This window comes from Dromaius novaehollandiae, chromosome W, assembly GCF_036370855.1.
Source record: "Dromaius novaehollandiae isolate bDroNov1 chromosome W, bDroNov1.hap1, whole genome shotgun sequence".
Classification (NCBI taxonomy): Eukaryota; Metazoa; Chordata; class Aves; order Casuariiformes; family Dromaiidae; genus Dromaius; species Dromaius novaehollandiae.
Window position 1 is genome coordinate 2,906,287 of NC_088130.1, and position 14,803 is coordinate 2,921,089.

Genomic DNA, 14,803 nt, shown 5'->3' on the forward strand with positions numbered 1-14,803 from the left:
CTATCCCATGTGCGAGTGCTGCAAGGTCTAAGGGCCAGCAGCTGGAGAGACAGCTGGGTATCAGGGCTGTGCCTGTATGCACACCCAGTGCACTTAAGTTGCTAATTCCTTGGGTGGTCCAGGAACTCCCCAGGCATCACATCTGCATAGATGTGATAATGGACTGGCTGGACAGAGACAATGGACTAACTGGAAACTGTGACTGATTGAACCATCACAATTGACTGATTGTTACAGGAGCCCTACTTGTGGGGATTTCAGACAGTTCTAGACATTCCCTGAGGCAGCTCCTGCTGTGTCTGGTCCAAGTTGCATGCCTAAATGTGTTGATTAACAGTCTGGGTGGAGTGTCCCAAAGACACCCCTAGGTGATTCCTGCTGCAGAAGTGATCAAATTGTACACAGATAAGACATTTGTAAATAATCAATAGAAACTGTTCCTGCAGAAATGGTCACATAGGACAGTCTTTTGTTTGTAGTTAACATGTTTAAGAGATGTTTTGTATGTAGTTAAGATATATCAATACCAATGAATTAGGCATGTACTGGGGTGGTCATGTATGACCAAGACCAGCTGGATTATAAGACCTGATTAGAAGAGTGGTGCAAGGAGTCTCACCCAAACCAGATGAAGACACTGCTGCAAGGACCTTTGCAACAGAGGCTCCCATCACCACAGGACAGTGACCGACCATCCTGTTCAGATTTGACTCCCCATGCAAGCATTACCCTATGGCAAGATCCCAATAAATTAGTTTTTTCTTTTTAACGAATGCTCATGGCTGAGTGCCTGCATAACAACTTGGTGGAGGGTATGGGCATAGGACACTAGCCATTCAGCTGGATTGAAATCCAGTGAGTATTTTGAGTGGTACAACACTAAAATTGAATGTGCTTTTCTCTCTTTCTCTATCTCCTTTTCTTCCCTGATTTCAGTTTTGTTTTCCTTTTTGAATGAGGATACCTGTGTAAGATGCCTCTGTTTCTTAAGAAATGGGGAAAAGGGCAAGGGGAAATCCTTGCTGCCTTCCCACGAGGTGAAAGGGGTGAGGGTCATAGGGACCCTGGAGTGATTGTGCACATCCACTCCACTGAGGCACCTCTATTGTGACAGCAAGAAGTGTGCTGCCCTGCAACAGAGTGCAAAGGTATTGCCCTTGGTTTATTTGTAAAGCCTGATAGCTGCAGTAATAAAAGGTACTTATTAGCCAGATTTTCCTTGACTTCCTAAAATGAAGCCATAAAGAAATAAGAATGGTCATCACACCAGATCAAAGGTCCATCCAGCCTTGTAGTCCTGTTTCCAAGAGAAACCAATAGTAGATGCCTAAGGAAGAGTATAATAAGGCAATCATACAAGCATATGGTAATACTTCTCCAGAATACTCATTCATTCTTCAGGGCTTTGGAGTTCACAGACCTCTGCACCTGAGGGGGTATTTTTGTATTTACTAGCCCCCTGTGTTTTGATTCTCTCCCCTCCCCCCCCCAGTAAACTTTTAATATCCATGACATACTGAGGCAAAGAGTTCCACAGTTTGACTGTGTTTTGTTTGTTTTGAAGCTATCATTTCCTATTTTCATTTGACACTCCCTCTGTTCTGGTATTAGACGAGACATTAAACAAACTCCTTCTTCAGGCCACTGATGATGCTCTAGACGTCCTTCATACCCCCTTTTCTTCTCTTTACTTAGTGAAGCAGCCTAGTGAAGAGTTGTTCCTTGTGTGGAAGCCATTCCATACCTTGGATCACCCTTGCTGCCTTTTGTTATTTGTTTTTTTGGTTTTTTTGTTTTTTTTGTAGTTCTACTGTGCCCTTTTTGAGATGGGGGCAGGGGAACCAGAATGGAATGGAAATTCCATTGGGATTATAAAAAAAAAAATGTAGAATGAATAGAAATCCTATCCTTCCAACAGGCGTTCATGAAGGGAATATATTGGGCTAAAGGTAAAAAGAGGCATGAGAGGGAAATCTAGTGCTCCAGCTATTAAGCCATGACCTGGAGAAAATTAAAGTATGGAAAGTGCAAAGATGGCTTAAAGCCTCCATTTCACACAGTGAATGTAAGAGAAACAGAATATTGGTGGGGTTTTTACACTGATTTTTGCAGTGAAGTGTGCAGGAAAAACAAAGAACTATTTTCTGGAATGATATCTTTACATTTCAAGTCCATATTGTAGCACCATTATAGGTATTAGAGGCAAACGTCCACAATGCTTCTTTATACAGACAGGCCCACCAGCATTTGACACAAAATTGTTACATTCAGGGAAGCACACAGGAGTTATTCATTTGCTATATAGCTGAGTCCAAAGCTTCTTTCTAGTCACTGTGCAGTGTATTTTTTTTTTAGCTTCAAACTGAACACCATGGTTCTGAGATAGGTTGTTTTGTACACAAATAAAAACTGCTTCAAGATAAGTATGGACATACCCAAGTACAGTCCTTTGTCTTGTTGGCAAGTACCAAGGTGCCTGGTACCTCTCCCATAAGAAACATCTGATACTGGAAAACATTACCTTTCTCTTTTAAGCCTGAGTGCTACAGATCAAACTATTCCCTACAGGATTATGTAAAACATCCCACCAAGTGCTGCTGAGAGTTCATAATGTCAGTAGACAAAGTAGGAGGAAACTGGAGACTGTTGCGTTCACCCATCTCTGCTTTCTCTCCTTCCCACTTCCCTGGGGTGATGAACAGTCACAAAAGCAGTCAGAGAGCTGAGGTATGTTGGAAACAGTCAGGCTTTAGCTTTCCCCTGAGCTTTGGTTGAATGTTTTCCCGCTGAAGTAAACAGGAGATTTTCCATGTCAATGTAATAAAAACAAAAGTTATGTCATGATTATATCAACTGATGTGAACAGAAATCTTAAAAACACTGCTTAGGATTTTTACTTCTTTTGTAACAAACAGTTTTGCTTAAAGTTAAAAAATAGTCTTAAAATGTATTTCAGCTCAGTGGTGAAGTCAAACTCTCAGGAAAAGGTCCAAATGGACCTAGAAATAGTTCTTTACTTACCTTCAGAAGCTAAACGTTCTCTGTAAAGTAATGTTTAAGTGGAGTGCTCAGATTTTTTATTAAATGGATGTTACCCATCTTGTTTAACTAAGAGTAATGTTCTGTTGGGCTGACAAGGATCTTTTAGATGGCACATCAGTCTGGACAATTCAGATCAATAGAAAATGTAATTTAATGTTCTACCATGCTCTTCTTTCCACATGAGATTCATTATCATTACTTGATTCCTCAGGATAATAAAAACTAGCCAGCTCTTTTAGAATCATGATATTGATTCTCCATTCCTATCCCCAGAGATCAAAATCACCTATGAACAGAGAGGAATTAAAGATAGTTGGCCATTCTGGTGCCTTAACATGCCAATGGACCATAGTTCTCTTGTCATTTCTCTACCTCTTGCTTTGTAAAGTAAACTTCTCCCAAAGATGACTCCTACTATGCATCACAGTGTTTTTTCCCAGCCTTGCAGACAGCTCTATGGAATTAGATAACCTGTCCTGCTCCCAGTATAGATTATGCTCCTGGTGAGGGATAATCATGTTTAGGAAGTGGTCAATATAACTACTTTCAGTGTTTGTCTATTTATTTATTTGCACAGCATTTTTAATTTTTCCTATGGCTCGCAACAAATTTCAGGGGAAGAATTTCACCTGACTACAATGACATAGCTTAGGTCCTTCATGAACAACAAGGCAAGATCCAACTTAATTTATCTGTCTCAAGGCAGTTCAAAGACAAACACCTTTCCTCTTGTAACTACTCTTTTAACTATCCCATAAATTGCAACATGACAGGTGACCTTCTTAAAAGAACAAGTTCTTTGCAGTATGAGGATAATCAGACAAGCAATTTCCATTAACTATATCAAGGGCTGTGTACATAACTCCCCATGTGACGAGCAAAAAAATATATCCTTAAAGAAGACATTTCAGATCTGCCATCTGAGGGGAGGGACAAGGGAAAGCCCCTTATATTATGGTAAAACACGCTCTCATACATTGGGTTTAGTTGAAAATGAAGATTAAACATATTGTAGGCAGTTCATAATACTGGCTTCTTGCTATTAGGATGGAAACTTTCAGTGAAATGCAGAAACAAGCAGGAATATATTTACCAAGATAAAAATAAAAAGAGGAATAAAAAAGTAATTAACCTCTTCTTTCATGTTATGGGTGATTCCATTCTGCACTGGTCCTGAATCACTTGGTGGTGTTACTGCAACTTCCACTTTTGCGCTTTTTGCTGTGGCATCATCCATAAATAGGAGTGGAAAAAAACAGTGGAACAGAATATTATACAACGGATCCATTAGTGAAGCTACTGTCATCTATTCAGTCTTTTAAGATCATCAAATGAATGTTGATGGTGAACCACCACCTCCCTTAAAAAAAAGAGAGACAAAAATTCTGGCTTCCATTTAACCAGTACGGATTTTGAGTAATATTTTGATCAGGAAGGAATTTTATGGAATAGCAATTGAAGGATCTATCCTAATGGCACTTATATTTCAGAAAAATTTATGTTCTTAACTGTGACTTTGGAACATATGCAATGCTCTTTACTTATGCAAAGCTCAGCCTAACACTTTAAGTAAAAATTGACACAAAGAATTCTATTCAGACAATAAAGAACATAGGATGCTAAGTTTACAGATAAGGGGATATAGTCAAAGCGATATGGTAACTTATCTACCCTATCTACACTACCTTCTGCAATTAGCAAAGTTACTTATAGCTCCCGAGGTCATTAATATTATGATTGTTATATAGGCTTGAAATGCTTATAACTTGCCTTTTGGGGATTTCTGCATGTGAACAAGAAGTGCTCAGATATGGTAAAACTTTACTGAGATACTTGAGCACTCCCATGGTACATCTTGGGCTGCTCCACATCCCTGGAGTGGCACATGAGAGAGAAGTGGGATTTTCACAGAACATGTAACATGTTTTCCCCTTAGATTAAGAGCTTTTTTCAACAAGTCTCTCTTAAAGATATGGAGAACGGGGTTCAGTTTCTAAAGGCAGATTCTGGACTGGAAGTTTCTATCTTTGGAATGGTTCAATTTTATCAAATAATATTCATGCTCTTTCTATTTCTACAAAAATATGGGAAAAGAAAAAAAAGGACAAATCAAGTTGTCCAATATTTTTATAAGATAATCCTATATTCCTCATGCAAGACCTCTGCCAGGGTTAGAAGGAGAGAATAGAACCTCTGAGTTCTGACCCTAAACTTATTCAGTGAATTCTTTTTACCATGACTATTTCGGAATTCTCTAAACAGTAATCATGTCTGCTGGTATTTACTAGATAAAAATGGCCAGAACTCTCTTGGACAATCTAAAGTTATGGGGAATAGCGACAAGCAATATCTGACTCAAATGCAATGTGTTTTATGGTATCATCTTGTGCACAGAATTAAATACAGCTGCGTAGTTGCATTACTGCTACCCTGAGATTCTTTCTAAATTAAAAATTGAGATCACAGCCACAGTGAAGTGCCAGACTCTCTGTAATTCTTTCACTGTGTGTAGATTGTCCCTTAAGCCCACACCCAGCATTATGTTGTATTAACAGAGCATTCCATTCAAATTCTTGATCCTGCAAGCAAATTGTATCTAAATATAGCAGAAGGTCAGGAAAAGTGTCAAGTGATAAAATGATTCCGTATTTATCAGATACATTTGTATTTGGTTTTCTAATGCAGAGAACACGCAGTGATGAAGTAGAGAAAAGAGGGGCCATAGTACAGATTTTCTTTTAACATGGGAAGTTTTGAACTGAGAGGCAGAATAGAGCAAATGCATTTTGTGCAAGAGGGGCATACATGGGCCTAGGACACATGGACTCTCCAAATAGTAGATCCACATATAAAATCTTAAATAATATGAAAGTTTGTTTGTTTGGTTTTTTTGGACAAGAGTGATGCCACATAGAATATGCATTTATTTAAGGCAGTGGTTCTCAATCTCGGGATCTGCAAAGGTGACTAGAAAAAGCTTATACTTTATGTTTTTTACTCTACCTGTGTGAAATTTCAGAAGGGTTTCATTTCCTCACTAGAAAACTCTTAGGGGTCCGTGAATTGAAAAGGGTTGAAGACTACTTCTTTAGAGTAGATGAAACAGTGCGAACTGCATGCATGGCAGGTTTCAGTACATATGTGCACAGAACAAAACGCCATCATTAAATGACCCTGGCAATGCTATATAAATCAGGTGTGGCTTCCAGAGCTATTTGTTTGGCCTGTGAGGATGCTGTGCATGTGCAGAACTGCTGAGCATACCAGATGCTGATTAACAATGCTGCCTTGTACTGCAAATGTACTGCTGTTCTGTGCTTATGCAGGAGGTCCAATAATGTGGCCAGGGAGGAACTAGAGTGTTTAGCCTTCTCCTGCCATTGCCCGCAGGTAGGTGGTCTGTTCATACCTATGGGTTGTACAGGTTAATTATAGAGAAATACCACAGCATAGTCAAATATCTGTCCTTGCGTTAACCTATCAAAGCTCAGTAAATACAGTGAGTTTTTAAACACAAACTGAGAGTAAGTTTGCTCTCTATTTCTCTCACTTCAACACATGTCCAAAATCAGCATTCCATTTGTCTTGTCAGCCTTGCAGAGTGACTCTAGATGTCTTATCAGTCTTTCTCTTCTTGCATCTAACTCCCAACCGTGTCCATGGGTTCTATAGGAAGTCAGAATAATTTTGACTAGCTTGGTATAAGTGAAGTAGGAGAAATTTAGCTCTACAGATTGTCAAGCAAAATAAAGCACATTGAATAAGGCTTTTAGGAACAAGCGATAAATCATCACTGCTATACTCACCATGATTAGCAGGTCCATTCTGTCTTTCACTGTCTTCCACCTGGCACTTCTTTTTGGCAATCTTATGAAGAATTGAGGCCCTCTCCTTGAACTTTCCTAAAAGATAGCATTGTCATTCTTCAAGTGCAGCCATTTTGAGATGCTAAGTTTTTTTGCCATAGCTTAGGCTCCATAAATCAGAACTAATAATCAATTTCCATCCCTCCCCAAGCAGTTCACACACTATTAAACACTAGCTGACATTTTCATATATGCATATTTTCCTTTTTTTATGGAAATAAGAATGTAAAAGATTTTTGTTATTCTTAGAACTCAACAAGAAAATGATCAAGAAATTGAGAAGAACAAAACCCATTATTTTTTTGCTTAGGCAGTCAGTCAAGTTCCCCCCTATAAAAGTGTTGGTGTAAAATCTCAGCAGAAACAGAAAATGAACAAAGATGGTATAAAACAAGCACAGACAGTTTCAGGTCTGAAGGGATTGTGGTCCACCTAGTCTGGCACTTTGCTCTCAGCAGTGACTCCATGAGTACACAGGCACTTCAGAAGGAGATCCAGAAAACTTCATAACAAGTGATTTCCATACAAATGTCTTGGAGGAAAAATTTCTTCCCAGCCTGCCAGCTGGTTTTTGTTTCCCCTGAGGTTAACCATTCAGGAGTTAGATGCCTACTCTCAGCTAATCATCTAGACTCCTCCAGGGCAATTCATTCCATCCTAAGAAAGAGGTTTCAGGTCCTTTTACTCTTTAATGGCTACTGAGTCCAAATGACACATTTAAACTAGACAGCTTCAAGGATGGCAAACAGTAAGTGAAATGAATTTAGTCCTTCCTCTGCATTGGTTGCTCCTTTTACACAAGGACTCTCTAGATAGTTTATAATAGTTTGTGATGTACAATGAAGTTTTATGCCCCCTTTTATATTTTTATCCTCATATCTGTATTAATGCGATATTAATGCTATTGTTCCTTTAGTCTTTCTTTCTCTTTGTAAATATACCTGATCAGCCGGTGCTGGTGAACAGTTGGTGAAACACCAAAAGGTATTTCAATGAAATCAAGTAATCAGTTAGGAGTGGGAAGTACAGAGAAGTCATGAATGAACACACTGAGTTGAATAACAGAGTATTACTGCTTCCAAATTAAAATAAAGGCTGTGCAAGAATAAATCATGGGTCAAGAAACAAATCCTCTCTTCTCTGCTCTGGTGTGATTTGCTCTACATGGGTGAACAAAGGGTGGAAGGAAATGAGCAAAGCAGCTTATATGGAGAGGAGGGACCAATGACCCTCACGCACAAAGTTGAAGTACCATTGTAGAAAAGCCCTAATGCTAATGTGAATGAAGATGGTGAGATGCGTAAGGAGAGTGGAGCTATGCCTCCTTCTTTCCTCCCCCTCCCCTTTTCCTCCCTGAGATAGAAAACAAACCAAATCAAAACTTGTTTGGCAAAGGGGAAGCATAGGGATGCACAGACACACCAGCAAACCAGACCGCATCAGACTATTTCTAAATCTTTTCTAGATCATTCGCATTTAGCAGAAAGCCCTAGGTCTAGTGTGAACATTTGTCCCCATCTACTGGGATGTATTTTATTCCAAGGTTGGGCCTGATTAAACAGTAATTAATTTAAAGTCAGTTTCAGACCAAACAGAAGCTAACAAAAGCAAGATAACTTACCTGCTAAGACCTAGAGCACAACTGTGTTCTGGATATTTGGTTATACCTGCTACTGTTATCTGACTCGTGTTTGAGGGGTGTAGGCAGTTCTGGCGGGCTCCAAGCCACAGGGGATTCCCCCTTCCCGGCCACTAGAGCCGAATCCGGTGGACTCTAAGATCCCGGGGGTTCCTCCGCCCCAGCCCAACGGATGTGGCTGCTGCCGTTGTGTGTCCCTGAGTCCAGGCAGCCACAAGGCTGCCCGCGTATTCCCCATAGGCATGCACGCACTCACAATGCACGCACTCACAATGCACACACAGCATCCATGCAGACCAACACAGCCAGAGCAGTGCCTTTACCAGCACCCCCATAAACTCACCCAGCACGCACATAGACGTGCCCAGCACGTTCGGCCCATCCTGTTCCTCCCCTCTGGCTGATCAGGCTTGAGGCTCGCTAGTGGGATGGACACACACACGCACGCGTCTCTCCAGTACCTGACCCAGACCCTTGATCTCCCCAGTTGCTGGCACCCGGACACACAAGCCCCAGAGGCTCGTGTCAGGGGCAGGCAGCAAGGGCTGGCTGCTCCCCAGGGGCGAGGGAGCCGGGAGCAGAGCGTGATAATCAGGCAGGCGCCAGCAGTGACCTCACCAACAAGGAGGCGGGGTGCAGAGCCACAAGTCCGGGTCAGGGCCAGGGCCAGAGACAGGGGTCAGGGCCAGACACAGCCCACTGCTCACCCGGCAAGTCCGTAGTGACGAGGCAGGCCCGGGCCAGAGCCAGGAAGCCGAGCCGGCGGGTCCGGGCCAGACTCGGGGAGGTAGGAGACCGGGCGCAGACACGGCTGCTGCACAGCTGCGATGTAGCACAGGCGGGGCCAGTGGTGCAGCCTCAGCTTAAAAGCGGCTCCCAAGGCTAGTCCAGCTTGAAGCTCGCTAGTATTCACACATACCCCCTCAGGCTAGACAGCGCACCCACACAGGAGACAGTCAGGAATAGGATTTCATGAGATGACAGGACAGGCTGCGGTGATCAGGCACAGGGCTCAGCCAGACAAGCACACTGACCAGCCCTGCTTACATGCGAATGGCCCCTTTTAGCCCCTTTCCTCTCTGTTTTCCCACGCTTGTTCCTCCCTGATCCACCCTGATCACTCCCTTTCCCTGCCTTTGGCCCTTACCCTAAATGGCCCATAAGAAGTTTGCTCCTTCCCATGAGACCCAGGATAGTCTTGTTCCTCCCTTCTTATCAGTTACAAAGTTCTGGTTGAAGCTCTCCAAGGTTATGCTTGAGTGGTTCCTGCAATGGCCCAGCCATCAGTGGCCTGAGAGTTCTGGTTTCCGGTATTGTCTCTGCTATCTCCTGCTCCTTAGGGTTTGTGCATCTGGGTGCTTAATTTGTTACTGTCCTTGTTTCTTGTCTGTCTTTTATGACACCCTCACAAACAAGACATCCTACCTTCCAGATATCCTTATGCTAATGGGATTGGTACATCCAGACATTACAGTCTGCAGTAACCCCCTTTGTTTGCCTATTTCCCTGGTGACTGAAAGGCTTTGGTGCCTATGATAGCTGTTAATTTTATATCCACTAAGACCCCAGTGGAGGTCACTTTGCCGACGTAGCCATGTTGCTGCAGCCCCTTTCAATAAAATGAAGCTATAGAAAAGACAAAAGGCAGTGCATAAGGCTTTTCATGTTTGGCCCGGCTTATGTGCAACCCGCCCCTTTTATCCCCTTTCCCCTCCCCTCCAAGCTACTCCCCAATCTACCCTGACCCCTCCCTTTCCCCACCTTCAGCCCTTCCCCTAAAAATCCCATAATAAGCATTACACGATCCCCAAATGCTCTTCCCCTGCATCCCATAAAGAGTCCTGTACCTCTGTACCCCCTCCCCCCCCCCCTTAGTTTGCAAGGCATTCCAGAAAGGAAGTTTCTTTCCTGGACTCATCTTGGAAGGTTTCACACCTGGACCATGGGCTGGGAATAGCCAGGTCAAGGTGCTCCATTTGCACTGCTTGACAGGGAGAAGAACTCCAGTAACCTGTCAATATTCCTCTGCACCTCACCGAGCCTTTGTGTTTACTGCAACTAGTCTTTAATCACATAACTTGACAACTCACAGAATCACAGAATCACAGAATGGTTGAGGATGGAAGGGACCTCTGCAGATCATCTAGTCCAACCCCCTGCTCAAGCAGGGTCACCTAAAGCACATTGCCCAGGATTGTGTCCAGACAGCCTTTGAATATCTCCAAGGATGGAGACTCCACAACCTCTCTGGGCAACCTGGTCCAGTGCTCTGTCACCCTCACAGTAAAGGAGTTTTTCCTCATGTTCAGACAGAACTTCCTGTGTTCCAGTTTGTGCCTGTTGCCTCTCATCCTGTCACTGGGCACCACTGAAAAGAGTCTGGCCCCGTCCTCTTTACACCCTCCCTTCAGATACTTGTACACCTTGACGAGATTCCCCCCTGAGCCTTCTCTTCTCCAGGCTAAACAGGCCCAGCTCTCTCAGCCTCTCCTCATATGACAGGTGCTCCAGTCCCTTCATCATCTTTGTGGTCCTTCGCCACTAGACTCGCCCCAGTACGTCCATGTCTCTCTTGTACTGGGGGGCCCAGAACCGGACACAGCACTCCAGGTGTGGCCTCACCAGGGCTGAGTAGAGGAGAAGGATCACCTCCCTCGACCTGCTGGCAACGCTCCTCCTAATGTGGCCCAGGATACCGTTGGCCGCCTTTGCCATGAGGGCACATTGCTGGCTCATGGTCAACTTGGTGTCCACCAGGACCCTCAGGTCCTTTTCTGCAGAGCTGCTCTCCAGCTTGTTGGCCCCCAGCTTGTATTGGTGCCTGGGGTTATTTCTCCCTAGGTGCAGGACTTGGTATTTCCCTTTGTTGAACTTCATGAGGTGTTAAACAGTATTGGCCCCAGTATCAACCCCTGGGGGACACCACTAGTGACTGGCCTCCAGCTGAACTTCATGCTGCCGATCACAACCCTCTGAGCCCGGCAGTTCAGCCAAGTTTCAGTCCACCTCAGTGTCCACTTCTCTAGCCTGTACTTCATCAGCTTGCCTATGAGGATGTTATGGGAGACAGTGTCAAGAGCCTTACTGAAGTCAAGGTAAACAACATCCACTGCTCTCCCCTCATCCACCAAGGCAGTCATCCCATCATACAAGGCTATCAGGTTGGTGAAGCATGATTTCCCCTTGGTGAAGCCATGCTGACTACTCCCAGTCACCTTCTTGTCCTTCATGTGCCTGGAAATGGTATCCAGGATGAGCTGCTCCATCACCTTCCCAGGGATTGAGGTGAGGCTGACTGGCCTGTGGTTCCCTGGATCCTCCTTCTTGCCCTTCTTGAAGAGAGGAATGACATTTGCTCTCTTCCAGTCCTCAGGCACCTCTCCTGTTCTCCATGTCCTTTCAAAGATGATTGAGACTGGCCTTGCAATGACGTCTGCCAGCTCCCTCAGCACTTGTGGGTGCATCCCATCAGGTCCCATGTACTTGTGTATGTCCAGTTTGTTTAAGTGTTCCCTAACCTGATCCTCCTCCACTGAGGGTTAGTCTTCCTTTCTCCAGACTTCCCCTCTGGTCTCTGGGCCCTGGGATTCCCGAGGGCCAGTCTTACCAGGAAAGACTGAGGCAAAGAAGGCATTCAGTACCTCAGCTTTCTCACTGTCCTTTGTGACCAGCTCCCCATTCCCATTTAACAGTGGGCCCCCATTTTCCCTAGTCGTCTTTTTGCTGATGATGTACCTGTAGAAGCCTTTCTTGTTGCCCTTCATGTCTGTCACCTGATTCATCTCCAGGTGGGCTTTGGCTTTCCTAACCCTAACCCTGCATGCTCAGACAGTGTCTCTACATTTCACCTGGGTTACCTGTCCCTGCTTACACCTCTTGTATGCTTCCTTTTTATGTTTGAGTCTTATCAGGAGCTCCTTATTCATCCATGCAGGATCTCTGCCATCTTTGCTTGATTTCCTGCTCCTTGGGATGGACCATTCTTGAGCTTGGAGGAGGTAATCCTTGAACATCAACCAGCTCTCCTAGACCTCTCTTTTCTCCAGGATTGTCTCCCATGGGATTCTTCCAAGCAGGTCCCTGAAGAGTCCATGCTGTGTGCGTTAGTGTATAGGCATTTCAGAGAGGCACCCAGCCATGCTGATTTCCCAGAAAGGGTATGAGAGCTTTCCCCATAATTCTGTCTGGTATGTACTTATTTATGTGGATACACCAGGGGTGTGCCCCTTTCACCCCTGTTTTGTTGATTAGAAGGTCCCTCCTGTTGACACCACCCCACACAGTTTGCTTGCCAACCTGGTCCACCACTTCCTCGCTTAATTGTTGGTTATCCTCTCCCTCCTGCATCATTCCTAGTTTAAAGCTCTCCTTACCATGTTGGCCAGCCTTTTGGCAAAGATGCTTTTGCCCCACTTAGTTAGGTGGATCCTCTCTCTTCCATGCAAACCTCGATCCTCAGAGAGGGTCCCACGGTCATAGAAACCAAAACCCTGTTGCCAATGCCAGCTGTACAAGCAGTTGTTGACACACAGGATCCACATGCTCCTCCTCAGGCCCTTCCCCCTCACTGGTGGGCTCAAGGAGAACACCACCTGGGACCCTATGACCTTGACCATCACCCCCAGAGCCATGTAGTCAAGCTTGATACTTTCCAGGTCACCCCTGGCAGTATCTTTGGTGCCCATGTGGAAGAACGGCAGAGGGTAATAGTCCTAGGGCTGGACAAGCCTTGGCAGTCTTTCCACAACATCCTGAATCTGAGCCCTCAGCAATTAGCAAACCTCCCTAGACAATAGGTCAGGTCAGCAGATTGGGGCCTCCATCCCCCGCAGCAGGGAGTCGTCCACTACTATCACTTGCCACTTCTTCCTGGTGCTCCTGCGTGGCTCAGGTTTAGCCATCTTGGGTGCTTCGTTGGACAGAGCTCCCAGCCCCTTGTCAGCTACAAGGGCACTGACTCTTTTCTGTAATTGCAAATCTTGAGGTGGAGCAGGAGCCTTCCTCTTGGTGCCAGAAGTCACAAGCTTCCAGCCTTCACCATCCTGGGAGTCTCCACTTCCCACCCTGACAGGCACAGACTCTGCCTGCCCCTCCTTCAGTGTGGTTGGGGGTTTGGGCTCTCGAAGCTGCAGGGTCTCAGAGAAGATCCAGTTGATCTCTTTCTCATCATCTCTAATGCTGTGCAGTCTGCTGACCTCCTCCTGCAGTGCCTTAACTCGATGACACAGATCCTCAAGGACCACACATTTCCTGCAGGCTAGAAGACCATCTCCTGCTGCCCCAGCTTCAGTGAGAGCCCCCCAGGCACTCCCTGCAGCTCGAGACCTGCAGGGCTGCATCCTTCTTCTGGAGCTCCATCTGGGTCGAAGCCTCTGATGTTACAGGGTCAGTTGTTCCAACGGCTGCTGGGGACCATGCCTTGTGGCACATCACCACCATGACTGAGGATGTGTATCCTGTTCTGAGCAGAGTTTCTGGTCCCTTTCTGTGCAAACTGCTGTGTCTGTTAGCTGTGCTCCTTCTCTTAGACCTCTTTGTGGTTGTATAATCTATAGCTTGTGGGGAGAGTGTAAGCTTTCTATAAATGGAAGAATAATATGGGAGAAACTTCTACAGAAGAGACTTTCTATGCTTTTCCTTCCCCTGCTCCCACTGAAAAATAACACCACTCTACTACTAAAAAATATCAAGGAATCTTAATTGATTAAGTCCTATGCTTACATAACCCAGAAATGTCCAGTTCTAAAATAGGACTAGGACCAATGTATTTGAGAGATAATGATGTAATCCTTATTTATATGAGCAAATATGATGTGAATAGTCCATCTGACTATTGCGTGAATAAAGGGTTGCCAGCAAATTTGGCACAGGATTTCCTGGGGATTAATGACTGTCTGGGAGTAGGTGATAGCCTGATGTGGAGGCGATCATTAATCTTAATCCCCAGGAAATGCCCTGTATCAAGGTCATTATGTCTAACTTCCAACTAATGAATATCCTGTACATTTGTCAGCGCCTGCTCTCTCATCTTCTTAGACGCTTTAAGCGGAGACCAAGATTTTCAAAAGCAGAAGCCTTCCCATTATTAGACTCTTAAAGCCATAGTTGCACACCTGTCTGAATTCCAAAAGGGTCAAGCATCCAATGGCTCCCACTGATCTCATGTTATTTATCTGGAAAAGCCAGAGGCCTGCTAAACACTTTGTAAACCGTCTGCCCTCAAAGAGTTTACAAGCTAGTGTAGTGAGAGCACCTG

At 44.6% G+C, this 14,803-nt stretch overlaps 1 protein-coding gene across 1 annotated transcript in view; it reads right to left on the minus strand.

The window, feature by feature from the left end:
- Nucleotides 1-14,803, minus strand: part of LOC135324453 (sodium/potassium/calcium exchanger 2-like) — a 142,326-nt gene that overhangs the window by 106,994 nt on the left and 20,529 nt on the right. Inside the window, exons 4-5 of the mRNA XM_064500868.1 lie at nucleotides 6,849-6,944; nucleotides 4,175-4,263 (exon numbers count right to left, since the gene is read on the minus strand). Coding sequence (XP_064356938.1) covers nucleotides 4,175-4,263; nucleotides 6,849-6,944 — 185 coding nt within the window. The remainder of the gene's footprint in view (nucleotides 1-4,174; nucleotides 4,264-6,848; nucleotides 6,945-14,803) is intronic.